The sequence below is a fragment of the Cetorhinus maximus genome, chromosome 8, assembly GCF_964194155.1.
Source record: "Cetorhinus maximus chromosome 8, sCetMax3.hap1.1, whole genome shotgun sequence".
Taxonomy (NCBI): Eukaryota; Metazoa; Chordata; class Chondrichthyes; order Lamniformes; family Cetorhinidae; genus Cetorhinus; species Cetorhinus maximus.
In genome coordinates this window covers 124,729,604-124,743,326 of record NC_135886.1, presented here as the reverse complement: position 1 = coordinate 124,743,326, position 13,723 = coordinate 124,729,604, and the positions used below count along the sequence as shown (strand labels likewise).

General features: G+C 50.6%; 2 protein-coding genes across 2 annotated transcripts in view; one reads left to right on the top strand and one right to left on the bottom strand.

The window, feature by feature from the left end:
• slc16a2 (solute carrier family 16 member 2) overlaps positions 1–13,723 on the top strand; it is a 122,149-nt gene that overhangs the window by 52,490 nt on the left and 55,936 nt on the right. The window lies entirely within an intron of this gene.
• LOC144684044 (uncharacterized) overlaps positions 8,815–13,723 on the bottom strand; it is a 30,887-nt gene continuing 25,978 nt past the window's right edge. Inside the window, exons 2-3 of the mRNA XM_078547759.1 lie at positions 11,850–12,606; positions 8,815–11,025 (exon numbers count right to left, since the gene is read on the bottom strand). Coding sequence (XP_078403885.1) covers positions 10,292–11,025; positions 11,850–12,606 — 1,491 coding nt within the window. The 3' untranslated portion in view covers positions 8,815–10,291. The remainder of the gene's footprint in view (positions 11,026–11,849; positions 12,607–13,723) is intronic.

Genomic DNA, 13,723 nt, shown 5'->3' with positions numbered 1-13,723 from the left:
AGACACAGATAAAAGAGTTCAAGGAGAGCAGAGACACGGTAAAAGAGCACGAGGAGAGCAGAGACACTGGATAAAAGAGCGCGAAGAGGGCTGAGACACTGTATAAAAGAGCATGGGGAGAGCAGAGACACTGGATAAAAGAGCGCGAAGAGAGCAGAGACAGGATAAAAGAGCATAATGGGTGTGGTGGTGACACAGGATGAAAGAGCGCGAGGAGAGCGGCAGAGACACAGGAATAAGGGCGTGAGGAGAGCAGAGACACAGGGTAAATGAGCGTGAGGAGAGCAGAGACACAGGATAAAAGAGTATGAGGCGAGCGGAGACACAGGATAAATGAGTGTGAGGAGAGCAGAGACACAGGATAAAAGAGCGCGAGGATAGTGGATACACAGCATAAAATAGCACGAGGAGAGCGGAGACCCAGGGTAAAAGAGCGCGAGGAGAGCAGAGACAAAGGGTAAAAGAGCGTGAGGAGAGTGGAGACACGGGATAAAAGAGTGCGAGGAGAGCAGAGACACAGGATAAAAGAGCTCGAGGAGAGCAGAGACACAGGATAAAAGAGTGCGAGGAGAGCAGAGGCACAGGATAGAAGAGCACGAGGAGAGCAGAGACACAGGGTAAAAGAGCACAAAAATAGCAGAGACACAGGGGATGAGAGTGGATATGCAGGATAAAAGAGCGCAAGGAGAGCGGCAGAGACACAGGATAAAAGAGTACGAGGAGAGCGGCAGAGACACAGGATAAAAGAGCGCGAGGAGAGCGGAGACACAGGGTAAAAGAACGCGATAAATGCAGAGACACTGGATAAATGAGCGCGAAGAGGGCTGAGACACTGGATAAAAGAGCATGAGGAGAGTAGAGACAAGGTAAAAGAGTGCGAGGAGAGCAGAAACACAGGGTAGAAAAGCGCGAGGACAGTAGAGACACTGGATAAAAGAGCGCAAAGCGAGCAGAGATACTGGATAAAAGTGCGCGAGGAGAGAAGAGACACAGTATAAAAGAGCGCAAGGAGAGCAGAGACACAGGATAAAAGAGTGCGAAGAGGGCTGAGACACTGGATAAAAGAGCATGAGGAGAGCAGAGACAGGGTAAAAGAGTGTGAGGAGAGCAGAAACACAGGGTAAAAGAGCACGAGGTGAGTAGAGACACTGGATAAAAGAGTGTAAAGCGAGCAGAGATACTGGATAAAAGAGCGCGAGGAGAGCTGAGACACAGATAATGAGTTCAAGGAGAGCAGAGACACGGTAAAAGAGCACGAGGAGAGCAGAGACACTGGATAAAAGAGCGCGAAGAGGGCTGAGACACTGGATAAAAGAGCATGAGGAGAGCAGAGACAGGGTAAAAGTGTGTGAGGAGAGCAGAAACACAGTTTAAAAGAGCGCGAGGAGAGCTGAGACACGGTAAAAGAGCGCGAGGGGAGCAGAGAGACTGGATAAAGGAGCGCGATGAGAGCAGAAACACAGGATAAAAGAGCACGAGGAGAGCGGACACACTGGAGAAAAGAGCGCGAGTAGAGCGGCAGAGACACAGGATAAAAGAGCACAAAGAGAGCAGAGACACAGGGGAGGAGAGCGGTATTGCAGGATCAAAGAGCGCGAGGATAGAGGAGACACAGGATAAAAGAGCGCGAGTAGAGCAGCAGAGACACAGGATAACAGAGCACAAAGATAGTTGAGACACAGGATAAAAGAGCACAAGGAGTGCTGAGACACAGGATAAAAGAGCGCAAGGAGAACAGCGGAGACACAGGATAAAAGAGCGTGAGGAGAGCAGAGACAGGATAAAAGAGCACGATGGGAGTGGTGGAGACACAGGATGAAAGAGCACGAGGAGAGCGGCAGAGACACAGGATAAAAGAGCGCGAGGAGAGCGGAGACACAGGGTAAAAGAACGCGAGGAGAGCAGAGACACTGGATAAAATAGCGTGAGGAGAGCAGAGACAGGATAAGAGAGCATGATGGGAGTGGTGGAGACACAGGATGAAAGGGCACGAGGAGAGCGGCAGAGACACAGGTTAAAAGAGCGCGAGGAGAACGGAGACACAGGGTAAAAGAACGCGATGAAAGCGGAGACACAATATAAAAGAGCGCGATTAGAGCGGAGACACAGTTTAAAAGAGCACAAGGAGAGCAGAGACACAGGGTAAAAGAGCGCAAGGAGAGCAGAGACACTGGATAAAATGGCGTGAGGAGAGCCGAGACACAGGATAAAAGAGCACGAGGAGAGCCGAGACACAGGATAAAATAGCATGAGGAGAGCAGAGACACAGGATAAAAGAGCACGAGGAGAGCCGAGACAGAGGATAAAATAGCGTGAGGAGAGCAGAGACACAGGATAAAAGAGCGTGAGGAGAGCAGAGGCACAGGATAAAAGAGCACGAGGAGAGCGGAGAAACAGGATAAAAGAGCGCGAAGAGAGCAGAGACACTGGATAAAAGAGCGCGAGGAGAGCAGCAGAGGCACAGCATAAAAGAGCGCAAGGAGAGCAGAGACACGGTAAAAGAGCGCGAGGAGAGCGGCAGAGACACAGGATAAAAGAGCGCGAGGCGGGCAGCAGAGACACAGGATAAAAGAGCGCGAGGTGAGCGGCAGAGACACAGGATAAAAGAGCACAAAGAGAGCAGAGACATGGGAGGAGAGCGGAAATGCAGGATAAAAGAGCGCGATGAGAGTGGCAGAGACACAGGATGAAAGAGCGCGAGGAGAGTGGCAGAGACACAGGATAACAGAGCGTGAGGAGAGTGGAGACACCAGGATAAAAGAGCATGAGGAGAACAGCGGAGACACAGGGTAAAAGAGCGCGAGGAGAGCAGAGACACAGGGTAAAAGAGCGCGAGGAGACCAGTGCCACTGGATAAAAGAGCGCGATGAGAGTGGCGGAGAGACAGGATGAAAGAGCGCGAGGTGAGCGGCAGAGACACAGGATAAAAGAGCGCGAGGAGAGCAGAGATACGGTAAAAGAGCGCGAAGAGAGCAGAGACACTGAAGAACAGAACGCGAAGAGATCAGAGACACTGGATAAAAGAGCGTGAGGAGAGTGGCAGAGAGACAGGATGAAAGAGCGCGAGGAGAGCGGCGGAGACACAGGGTAAAAGAGCACAAAAATAGCGGAGACATGGGAAGAGAGCGGAGGTGCAGGATAAAAGAGCGTGAGGAGAGCGGCAGACAGACAGGATAAAAGAGCACAAAGAGAGCGGAGACAAGGGAGGAGAGCGGAAATGCAGGATAAAAGAGCGTGAGGAGGGCGGAGACACAGGATAAAAGAGCACGAGGAGAGCAGAGACACAGGATAAATGAGCATGAGGAGAACGGAGACACAGGATAAAAGAGCGCGAGGTGAGCAGAGACACGGAAAAAGCGTGTGAAGAGAGCGGAGACACAGGGTAAAAGAACGCGATGAGAGCGGAGACACGATATAAAAGAGCGTGATTAGAGCGGAGACACAGGTTAAAAGAGCACGAGGAGAGCAGAGACACAGGGTAAAAGAGCTAGAGAAGAGCAGAGAAACTGGATAAAGGAGAGTGATGAGAGCAGAGACACAGGATAAAAGAGCGGTAGGAGAGCCGAGACACAGGATAAAAGAGCATGAGGCGAGCGGAGACACAGGATAAAAGAGCGCGAGGAGATCCGAGACACAGGATAAAAGAGCACAAGGAGAGCAGAGACACGGCAAAAGAGCGCGAGGAGAGCGGAGACACAGGGTAAAAGAACGCGATGAAAGCGGAGACACAATATAAAAGAGCGCGATTAGAGCGGAGACACAGTTTAAAAGAGCACAAGGAGAGCAGAGACACAGGGTAAAAGTGCGCGAGGAGAGCAGAGACACAGGATAAAAGAGCACGAGGAGAGCAGAGGCACAAGATAAAAGAGCGTGATGAGTGCAGAGGCACAGGATAAAAGAGCACGAGGAGAGCCGAGACACAGGATAAAATAGCGTGAGGAGAGCAGAGACACAGGATAAAAGAGCGCGAGGAGAGCAGAGGCACAGGATAAAAGAGCATGAGGAGAGCGGAGACACGGGATAAAAGAGCGCGAGGAGAGCAGAGGCACAGGATAAAAGAGCGCGAGGAGAGCAAAGACACAGGATAAAAGAGCACGAGGAGAGCAGAGGCACAGGATAAAAGAGCGCGAGGAGAGCAGAGACACAGGGAAAAAGAGCACAAAAATAGCAGAGACACAGGGGATTAGAGTCGATATGCAGGATAAAACAGCGCAAGGAGAGCAGCGGAGACACAGGATAAAAAAGCACGAGGAGAGCCTCAGAGACACAGGATAAAAGAGCGCGAGGAGAGCGGAGACACAGGGTAAAAGAACGCGATAAATGCAGAGACACTGGATAAAAGAGAGCGAAGAGGGCTGAGACACTGGATAAAAGAGCATGAGGAGAGCAGAGACAGGGTAAAAGAGTGCGAGGAGAGCAGAAACACAGGGTAGAAAAGCGCGAGGAGAGTAGAGACACTGGATAAAAGAGCGCAAGGAGAGCAGAGACACAAGATAAAAGAGCGCAAGGAGAGCAGAGACACAAGATAAAAGAGCGCGAATAGGGCTGAGACACAGGATAAAAGAGCATGAGGAGAGCAGAGACAGGGTAAAAGAGTGTGAGGAGAGCAGAAACATAGGGTAAAAGAGCACGAGGAGAGCAGAGACACAGGGTAAAAGAGCGCGAGGACAGCAGAGACACAGAATAAAAGAGCGCGAGGAGAGCAGAGACACTGGACAAAAGAGTGCGAAGAGGGCTGAGACACTGGATAAAAGAGCATGAGGAGAGCAGAGACAGGGTAAAACAGAGCGAGGAGCGCAGAAACACAGGGTAGAAAAGCGCGAGGAGAGTAGAGACACTGGATAAAAGAGCGCAGAGCGAGCTGAGATACTGGATAAAAGAGCGCAAGGAGAGCAGAGACACAGATAAAAGAGTTCAAGGAGAGCAGAGACACGGTAAAAGAGCGCGAGGAGAGCAGAGACACAGGATAAAAGAGCGCGAGGAGAGCAGAGGCACAGGATAAAAGAGCGCGAGGAGAGCAGAGATACGGTAAAAGAGCACGCGGAGAGCAGAGACACTGGACAAATGAGCGTGAGGAGAGCAGAGACAGCATAAAAGTGCACGATGGGAGTGGTGGAGACACAGGATGAAAGAGCTCGAGGGGAGTGGCAGAGACACAGGATAAAAGAGCGCGAGGAGAGCAGCGGAGACACAGCGTAAAAGAGCACAAAAATAGCAGACACGGGATGAGAGCGGAGATGCAGGATAAAAGAGCGCAACGAGATCGGCGGAGACACAGGATAAAAGAGCACGAGTAGAGCGGAGACACAGGATAAAAGAGCACAAGGAGAGCAGAGACACGGCAAAAGAGCGCGAGGAGAGCGGAGACACAGGGTAAAAGAACGCGATTAGAGCGGAGACACAGTTTAAAAGAGCGCGAGGAGAGCTGTGAAACGGTAAAAGAGCACGAGGCGAGCAGAGAGACTGGATAAAGGAGCGGGATGAGAGCAGAAACACAGGATAAAAGAGCACGAGGTGAGCGGAGACACAGAATAAATGAGTGCGAGGAGAGCAGAGACACAGAGGATGAGAGCGGAGATGCGGGATAAAAGAGCACGAGGAGAGCGGAGACACAGGATAAAAGAGCGCGAGTAGAGCGGCAGAGACACAGGATAAAAGAGCACAAAGAGAGCGGAGACACAGGATAAAAGAGTGCGAGTAGAGCGGCAGAGACACAGGATAAAAGAGCACAAGGAGAGCGGAGACATAGGGGACGAGAGCGGAGATGCAGGATAAAAGAACGCGAGGGGAGCGGCGGAGACAGGATAAAAGAGCACGAGGAGAGTGGAGACAGGATGACAAAGTGCGAGGAGAGCGCAAATGTAGGATAAATGAGCGCAAGGAGAGCAGAGACACTGGATAAAAGAGCGCGAAGAGGGCTGAGACACTGGATAAAAGAGCATGAGGAGAGCAGAGACACGGTAAAAGAGCGCGAGGAGAGCAGAGATATTGGATATAAGAGCGCGAGTGGAGCAGAGACACAGGATAAATGAGCGCAAGGAGAGCTGAGACACAGGATAAAAGAGCACGAGGAGAGCAGAGACAGAGGATAAAAGTGCACGAGGAGAGCAGAGACAGGATGAAAGAGTGCGAGGAGAGCACAAATGCAGGATAAAAGAGCGCAAGGAGATCAGAGACATGGTAAAAGAGCGCGAGGAGAGCAGAGACACAGGATAAAAGAGCGCAACGAGAGCGGAGACACAGGATAAAAGAGCGCGAAGAGGGCTGAGACACTGGATAAAAGAGCATGAGGAGAGCAGATACAGGGTAAAAGAGTGCGAGGAGAACAGAAACACAGGGTAAAAGAGCACGAGGAGAGCAGAGACACTGGATAAAAGAACGCAAAACGAGCAGAGATACTGGATAAAAGAGCGTAAGGAGAGCAGAGACATGGTAAAAGAGCGCAAGGAGAGCAGAGACATGGTAAAAGAGCGCAAGGAGAGCAGACACACTGGATAAAAGAGCGCGATGAGGGCTGAGACATTGGATAAAAGAGCAAGAGGAGAGCAGAGACAGGGTAAAAGAGTGAGGAGAGCAGAGACACTGGATAAAAGCGCGAGGAGAGCAGAGATACGGTAAAAGAGCATGCGGAGAGCAGAGACACTGGAGAAAAGAGCGCGAATAGAGCAGAGATGCTGGATAAAAGAGCATGAGGAGAGCAGAGACAGGATAAAAGAGCGCGATGAGAGCGGCAGAGACACAGGATAAAAGAGGATGAGGAGAACAGCGGAGACACAGGGTAAAAGAGCACAAAAAGAGCGGAGATACGGGAAGAGAGTGGAGACGCAGGATGAGAGAGCACAAGGAGAGCAGCAGAGACACAGGATAAAAGAGTGTGAGGAGAACGGCAGAGACACAGGACGAGAGTGGCAGAGACACAGGATAAAAGAGCGCAAAGAGAGCTGAGACACGGGATAAAAGGGCGCGAGGAGAGCAGAGACACTGGATAAAAGAACGCGATGAGAGCGGAGACACAGGTTAAAAGAGCATAAAGAGAGCAGAGACATGGGAGGAGAGCGGAAATGCAGGATAAAAGAGCGCAATGAAAGTGGCGGAGACACAGGATGAAAGAGCGCTGTGAGAGCGGAGACACAGGATAAAAGAGCGCGAAGAGAGCAGAGACATGATATAAAAGAGCGCGATTAGAGCGGAGACACAGGTTAAAAGAGCGCGAAGAGAGCAGAGACACAGGATAAAAGAGCGCGAGAAGAGTGGAGACACAGGATAAAAGTGCACGAGGAGAACGGAGACAGGATGAAAGAGTGCGAGGAGAGCACAAATGCAGGATAAAAGAGCATAAGGAGATCAGAGACACTGTAAAAGAGCGCGAGGAGAGCAGAGACACTGGATAAAAGAGCACGAAAAGGGCTGAGACACTGGATAAAAGAGCATGAGGAGAGCAGAGACAGGGTAAAAGAGTGCGAGGAGAGCAGAAACAGAGGGTAAAAGAGCACGAGGAGAGCAGAGACACTGGATAAAGGAACGCAAAGCGAGCAGAGATACTGGATAAAAGAGCGCGATGAGGGCTGAGACACTGGATAAAAGAGCATGAGGAGAGCAGAGACAGGGTAAAAGAGTGCGAGGAGAGCAGAAACAGAGGGTAAAAGAGCACGAGGAGAGCAGAGACACTGGATAAAGGAACGCAAAGCGAGCAGAGATACTGGATAAAAGAGCGCGATGAGGGCTGAGACACTGGATAAAAGAGCAAGAGGAGAGCAGAGACAGGGTAAAAGAGTGTGAGGAGAGCGGAGACACTGGGTAAAAGAGCGCGAGGAGAGCAGAGATACAGTAAAAGAGCATGCGGAGAGCAGAGACACTGGAGAAAAGAGCGCGAATAGAGCAGAGATGCTGGATAAAAGAGCATGAGGAGAGCAGAGACAGGATAAAAGAGCACGATGAGAGGGGCGGATACACAGGATGAAAGAGCGCGAGGAGAGCGGAGACACAGGATAAAAGAGGACAAAAAGAGCGGAGACACAGGGTAAAAGAGTGCGAGGAGAACAGCGGAGACACGGTAAAAGAGGACAAAAAGAGCGGAGACACGGGAAGAGAGCGGAGGTGCAGAATAACAGAGCGCGAGGAGAGCAGTGGAGACACAGGGTAAAAGAGCACAAAAAGAGCGGAGATACGGTAAGAGAGTGGAGACGCAGGATAAAAGAGCACAAGGGGAGCAGCAGAGACACAGGATAAAAGAGCGCGAGGCGGGCAGCAGAGACACAGGATAAAAGAGCGCGAGGTGAGCGGCAGAGACACAGGATAAAAGAGCACAAAGAGAGCAGAGACATGGGAGGAGAGCGGAAATGCAGGATAAAAGAGCGCGATGAGAGTGGCAGAGACACAGGATGAAAGAGCGCGATGGGAGTGGCAGAGACACAGGATGAAAGAGCGCGAGGGGAGCGGCGGAGACAGGATAAAAGAGGATGAGGAGAGCGGCAGAGACACAGGATAAAAGAGCACAAAAAGAGCAGAGACACAGGAGTGAGAGCAGAGATGCAGCATAAAAGAGCGCGAGGAGAGCGGCGGAGACACAGGATAAAAGAGCACGAGGAGAGCGGCAGAGACACAGGAGGAGAGTGGCAGAGACACAGGATAAAAGAGCACAAAAAGAGCAGAGACACAGGGGTAAGAGCAGAGATGCAGCATAAAAGAGCGCGAGTAGAGCGGCGGAGACACAGGATAAAAGAGCACGAGGAGAGCAGAGACACAGGGTAAATGAGCGCGAGGAGAGCAGAGAGACTGGATAAAGGAGCGCGATGAGAGCAGAAACACAGGATAAAAGAGCATGAGGCGAGCGGAGACACAGGATAAATGAGTGCGAGGAGAGCAGAGACACAGGATAAAAGAGCGCGCGGAGAGCAGAGATAGGGTAAAAGAGCGCAAAGAGAGCAGAGACACTGAAGAAAAGAGCACGAAGAGATCAGAGACACTGGATAAAAGAGCGTGAGGAGAGTGGCAGAGAGACAGGATAAAAGAGCGCGAGGAGAGTGGCAGAGACACAGGATAACAGAGCGTGAGGAGAGTGGAGACACCAGGATAAAAGAGCAAGAGGAGAGCAGAGACAGGGTAAAAGAGTGTGAGGAGAGCGGAGACACTGGGTAAAAGAGCGCGAGGAGAGCAGAGATATGGTAAAAGAGCATGCGGAGAGCAGAGACACTGGAGAAAAGAGCGCGAATAGAGCAGAGATGCTGGATAAAAGAGCATGAGGAGAGCAGAGACAGGATAAAAGAGCACGATGAGGGGCGGATACACAGGATGAAAGAGCGCGAGGAGAGCGGAGACACAGGATAAAAGAGGACAAAAAGAGGGGAGACACAGGGTAAAAGAGTGCGAGGAGAACAGCGGAGACACGGTAAAAGAGGACAAAAAGAGCGGAGACACGGGAAGAGAGCGGAGGTGCAGAATAACAGAGCGCGAGGAGAGCAGTGGAGACACAGGATAAAAGAGCACAAGGGGAGCAGCAGAGACACAGGATAAAAGAGTGCGAGGAGAGCGGCAGAGACACAGGACGAAAGTGGCAGAGACACAGGATAAAAGAGCGCAAAGAGAGCAGTGACACAGGGGATGAGAGCGGAGATGCAGGATAAAAGAGCGCGAGGAGAGCAGAGACACAGGATAAAAGAGCACGAGGAGAGCAGCAGAGACACAGGATAAAAGAGCGCTAGGAGAGCGGCAGAGACACAAGAGGAGAGCGGCAGAGACACAGGATAAAAGAGCACAAAGAGAGCAGAGACACGGGATGAGAGCGGAGATGCAGGATAAAAGAGCATGAGGAGAGCGGAGACACAGGATAAAAGAGCACAAGGAGAGCAGAGACAGGATGAAAGAGTGCGAGGAGAGCACAAATGCAGGATAAAAGAGCGTGAGGATAACAGAGCCACAGGATAAAAGAGCGCAAGGAGAGCAGAGACACGGTAAAAGAGTGCGAGGAGAGCAGAGACACTGGGTAAAAGAGCGCGAAGAGGGCTGAGACACCGGATAAAAGAGCATGAGGAGAGCGGAGACAGGGTAAAAGAGCACAAGGAGAGCAGAGACACAGGATAAAAGAGCGCAAGGAGAGCAGAGACACTGGATAAAAGAGCGCAAAGAGAGCAGAGACACAGGATAAAAGAGCACGAGGGAAGCGGAGACACAGGATAAAAGAGCGCGTGAAGAACAGAGATACGGTAAAAGAGCATGCGGAGAGCAGAGAAAGTAGGGAAAAGAGCATGAAGAGAGCAGAGACACTGGATAAAAGAGCATGAGGAGAGCAGGGTCAGGGTAAAAGAGTGAAAGGGGAGCAGAAACAAAGGGTAAAAGAGCGCGAGGAGAACAGAGACACAGGAAAAAAGAGCGCAAGGAGAGCAGAGACACTGGATAAAAGAGTGCGAGGAGAGCAGAGGCACAGGTTAAAAGAGTGCGAAGAGAGCAGAGACACTGGACAAAAGAGCACGAGGACAGCGGAGACACAGGACAAAAGAGCACGAGCAGAGCACAGACATAGGATAAAAGAGCGCGAGGAGAGAAGAGACACAGGATAGAAGAACGCGAGGAGAGCTGAGAAACTGGATAAAAGAGCGCAAAGAGAGCAGGGACACAGGATAGAAGAACGCGAGGAGAGCGGAGACAGGATAAAAAAGTGCGAGGAGAGCACTAAAGCAGGATAAAAGAGCGCAAGGAGAGCGGAGACACTGGATAAAAGCGCGCGAGGGGAGCAGAGACACTGGATAAAAGAGCTCAAAGAGAGCAGAGACACAGGATAAAAGAGCGCGAGGAGATCGGAGACAGGATAAAAGAGTGCGAGCAGAGCACAAATGCAGGATAAAAGAGCGCGAGGAGAGCAGAGACACAGGGTAAAAGAGCGCGAGGAGAGCAGAGACACTGGATGAAAGAGTGCGAAGAGAGCAGAGACACAGGGTAAAAGAGCGCGAGGAGAGCGGAGACAGGATAAAAGAGCGTGTGGAGAGCACAAATACAGGATAAAAGAGCGCGAGGAGAGCGGAGACACAGGCTAAAAGAGCATGAGGAGAGCAAAGACACAGGGCAAAAGAGCATGAGGAGAGCAGAGACACAGGATAAAAGAGCGCAAGGAGAGCAGAGACATGGTAAAAGAGCGTGAGGAGAGCAGAGACACAGGGTAAAAGAGTGGGAGGAGAGCAGAGACACTGGATAAAAGAGCCCAAAGAGAGCAGAGACACTTGATAAAAGAACGCGAGGAGAGCAGAGACACAGGATAAAAGAGCGCGAGAAGAGCAGAGATATGGTAAAAGAGCGTGCGGAGAGCAGAGACAGTAGGGAAAAGAGCACGAAGAGAGCAGATACACTGGATAAAAGAGCATGAGGAGAGCAGGGACAGGGTAAAAGAGTGCAAGGGGAGCAGAAACAAAGGGTAAAAGAGCGCGAGGAGAGCAGAGACACTGGATAAAAGAGTGCGAGGAGAGCAGAGGCACAGGATAAAAGAGCATGAGGACAGCGGAGACACAGGATAAAAGAGCGCGAAGAGAGAGCAGAGACACTGGACAAAAGAGCATGAGGACAGCGGAGACACAGGATAAAAGAGCGCGAGCAGAGCAGAGACATAGGATAAAAGAGCGCGAGGAGAGCGGAGACACAGGATAAAAGAGAGCGAGGAGAGCAGAGAAACTGGATAAAAAAGTGCAAAGAGTGCAGGGACACAGGATAAAAGAGTGCGAGGAGAGCGGAGACAGGATAAAAAAGTGCGAGGAGAGCACTAAAGCAGGATAAAAGAGCGCGAGGATAGCGCAGACACGGGATAAAAGTGCGCGAGGAGAGCAGAGACACAGGATAAAAGAGCGCGAGGAGAGCGGAGACAGGATAAAAAAGTGCGAAGAGAGCACTAAAGTAGGATAAAAGAGCGCAAGGAGAGCAGAGACACTGGATAAAAGAGCGCGAGGGGAGCGGAGACACTGGATAAAAGAGCGCGAGTAGAGCAGAGACACAGGATAAAAGAGCGCGAGGAGAGCGGAGACACAGGATAAAAGAGCGCGAGGGGAGCGGAGACAGGATAAAGAGTGCGAGCAGAGCATAAATGCAGGATAAAAGAGCGCGAGGAGAGCAGAGGCACAGAGTAAAAGAGCGCGAGGAGAGCAAAGACACTGGATAAAAGAGCACGAGGAGAGTGGAGACACAGGGTAAAAGAGCACGAGGATAGCAGAGGCACTGGATGAAAGAGTGCGAAGAGAGCAGAGACACAGAGTAAAAGAGCGCGAGGAGAGCAGAGACACAGGGTAAAAGAGCACGAGGAGAGCAGAGACACAGGATAAAAGAGCACGAGGAGAGCAGAGGCACTGGATGAAAGAGTGCGAAGAGAGCAGAGACACAGAGTAAAAGAGTGCGGGGAGAGCAGAGACATTGGATAAAAGAGCTCGAGGAGAGCGGAGACAGGATAAAAGAGCGCGTGGATAGCACAAATGCAGGATAAAAGAGCGCGAGGAGAGCGGAGACACAGGATAAAAGAGCACGAAGAAAGCAAAGACACAGGATAAAAGAGCGCAAGGGGAGCAGAGACACAGGGTAAAAAAGTGCCAGGAGAGCAGAGTCACAGGAGGAAAGAACGTGAGGAGAGTGGACCTACGTTAGAAGGGCAGCGGTGGCGGGAGATAAAAACGGGCGGCAGAGAGGCCCCTACAACTTGTTTCTACCTGTCAGAGCCAAAGTGTGATGTCGCAGGAAAACTAATATTTTGCATCGGTCTTCACGCTGTCAGGCACTATAGGCATCCCAAAGGTGTCAGATAAGCAAGGAGCTAATGGGAGGAAAGATCTTGCAACAGTCTCTATCACGAGGGACAAAGTAATTGATAAACTAATGGGACTAAAGGCAGACAAGTCAGCAGGGCCTGATGGCCTGCATCCAAGGGTTTTAAAGGAAGTGGCTGTGGAGATAGTGGAGATATTGGTCGAAATATTCCAGAACTCACTGGATTCCAGGAGGGCCCCAGCGGATTGGAAAACCGCTAATGTGTTGCCTCTGTTCAAAAAGGGAGGGGGACAATAAGCAGAAAACTACAGACCAGTCAGCCTAACATCTGTCGTTGGGTAGATGTAAAGAAGATCTTTCCACTTGTGCAAGAGTCCAAAAACAGGCGTTATGACCGGGATGGGAGGAGTGCGCAGTATATCTAGCCCCATGGCTCCACCGTTAGTATAAATGTTTAATTCCATCACCAAAATGGCCAATTATTTACCTGCACTACTATTAGACCCAAAATAAAAGAGACTTTAACGAGGCTTCTTTCAATAAACTCAGGATGACTGATTTATTATAAAACAAAATGTTTTTTTAAAACAAGTTGCAGGAACTGGTTAACACACAATTTTTAATCTGGTAGTGTAACTATCCCTTTTAAAATACCCCAACACACACACATGCGCACGCACACACACACACACAGGACAAGCAAATAGGTTCTCTGCAGAGATTGGCGGTTAAAGAAGACTTTATGTGAAGGGTAAAGTTCACGGGGTTTTGATGCTGTTGACCTGGTGTTCCCTCCTGTGACAATGAATCACCAGCCCTAGTAGATGTCTGAAGATTCTCACCAACTGAGCTTCGGCCTGGAGGAGAATAGAGCTGGATCAATCCTTGGGATCTCTCTCTCTTGTCTCAGCCTCTCAGGTCCAAATACAGACAAGTTCCAATGAGATGAGGATTCCTAGCTGGATATTCATAACCACACTGGATTTCA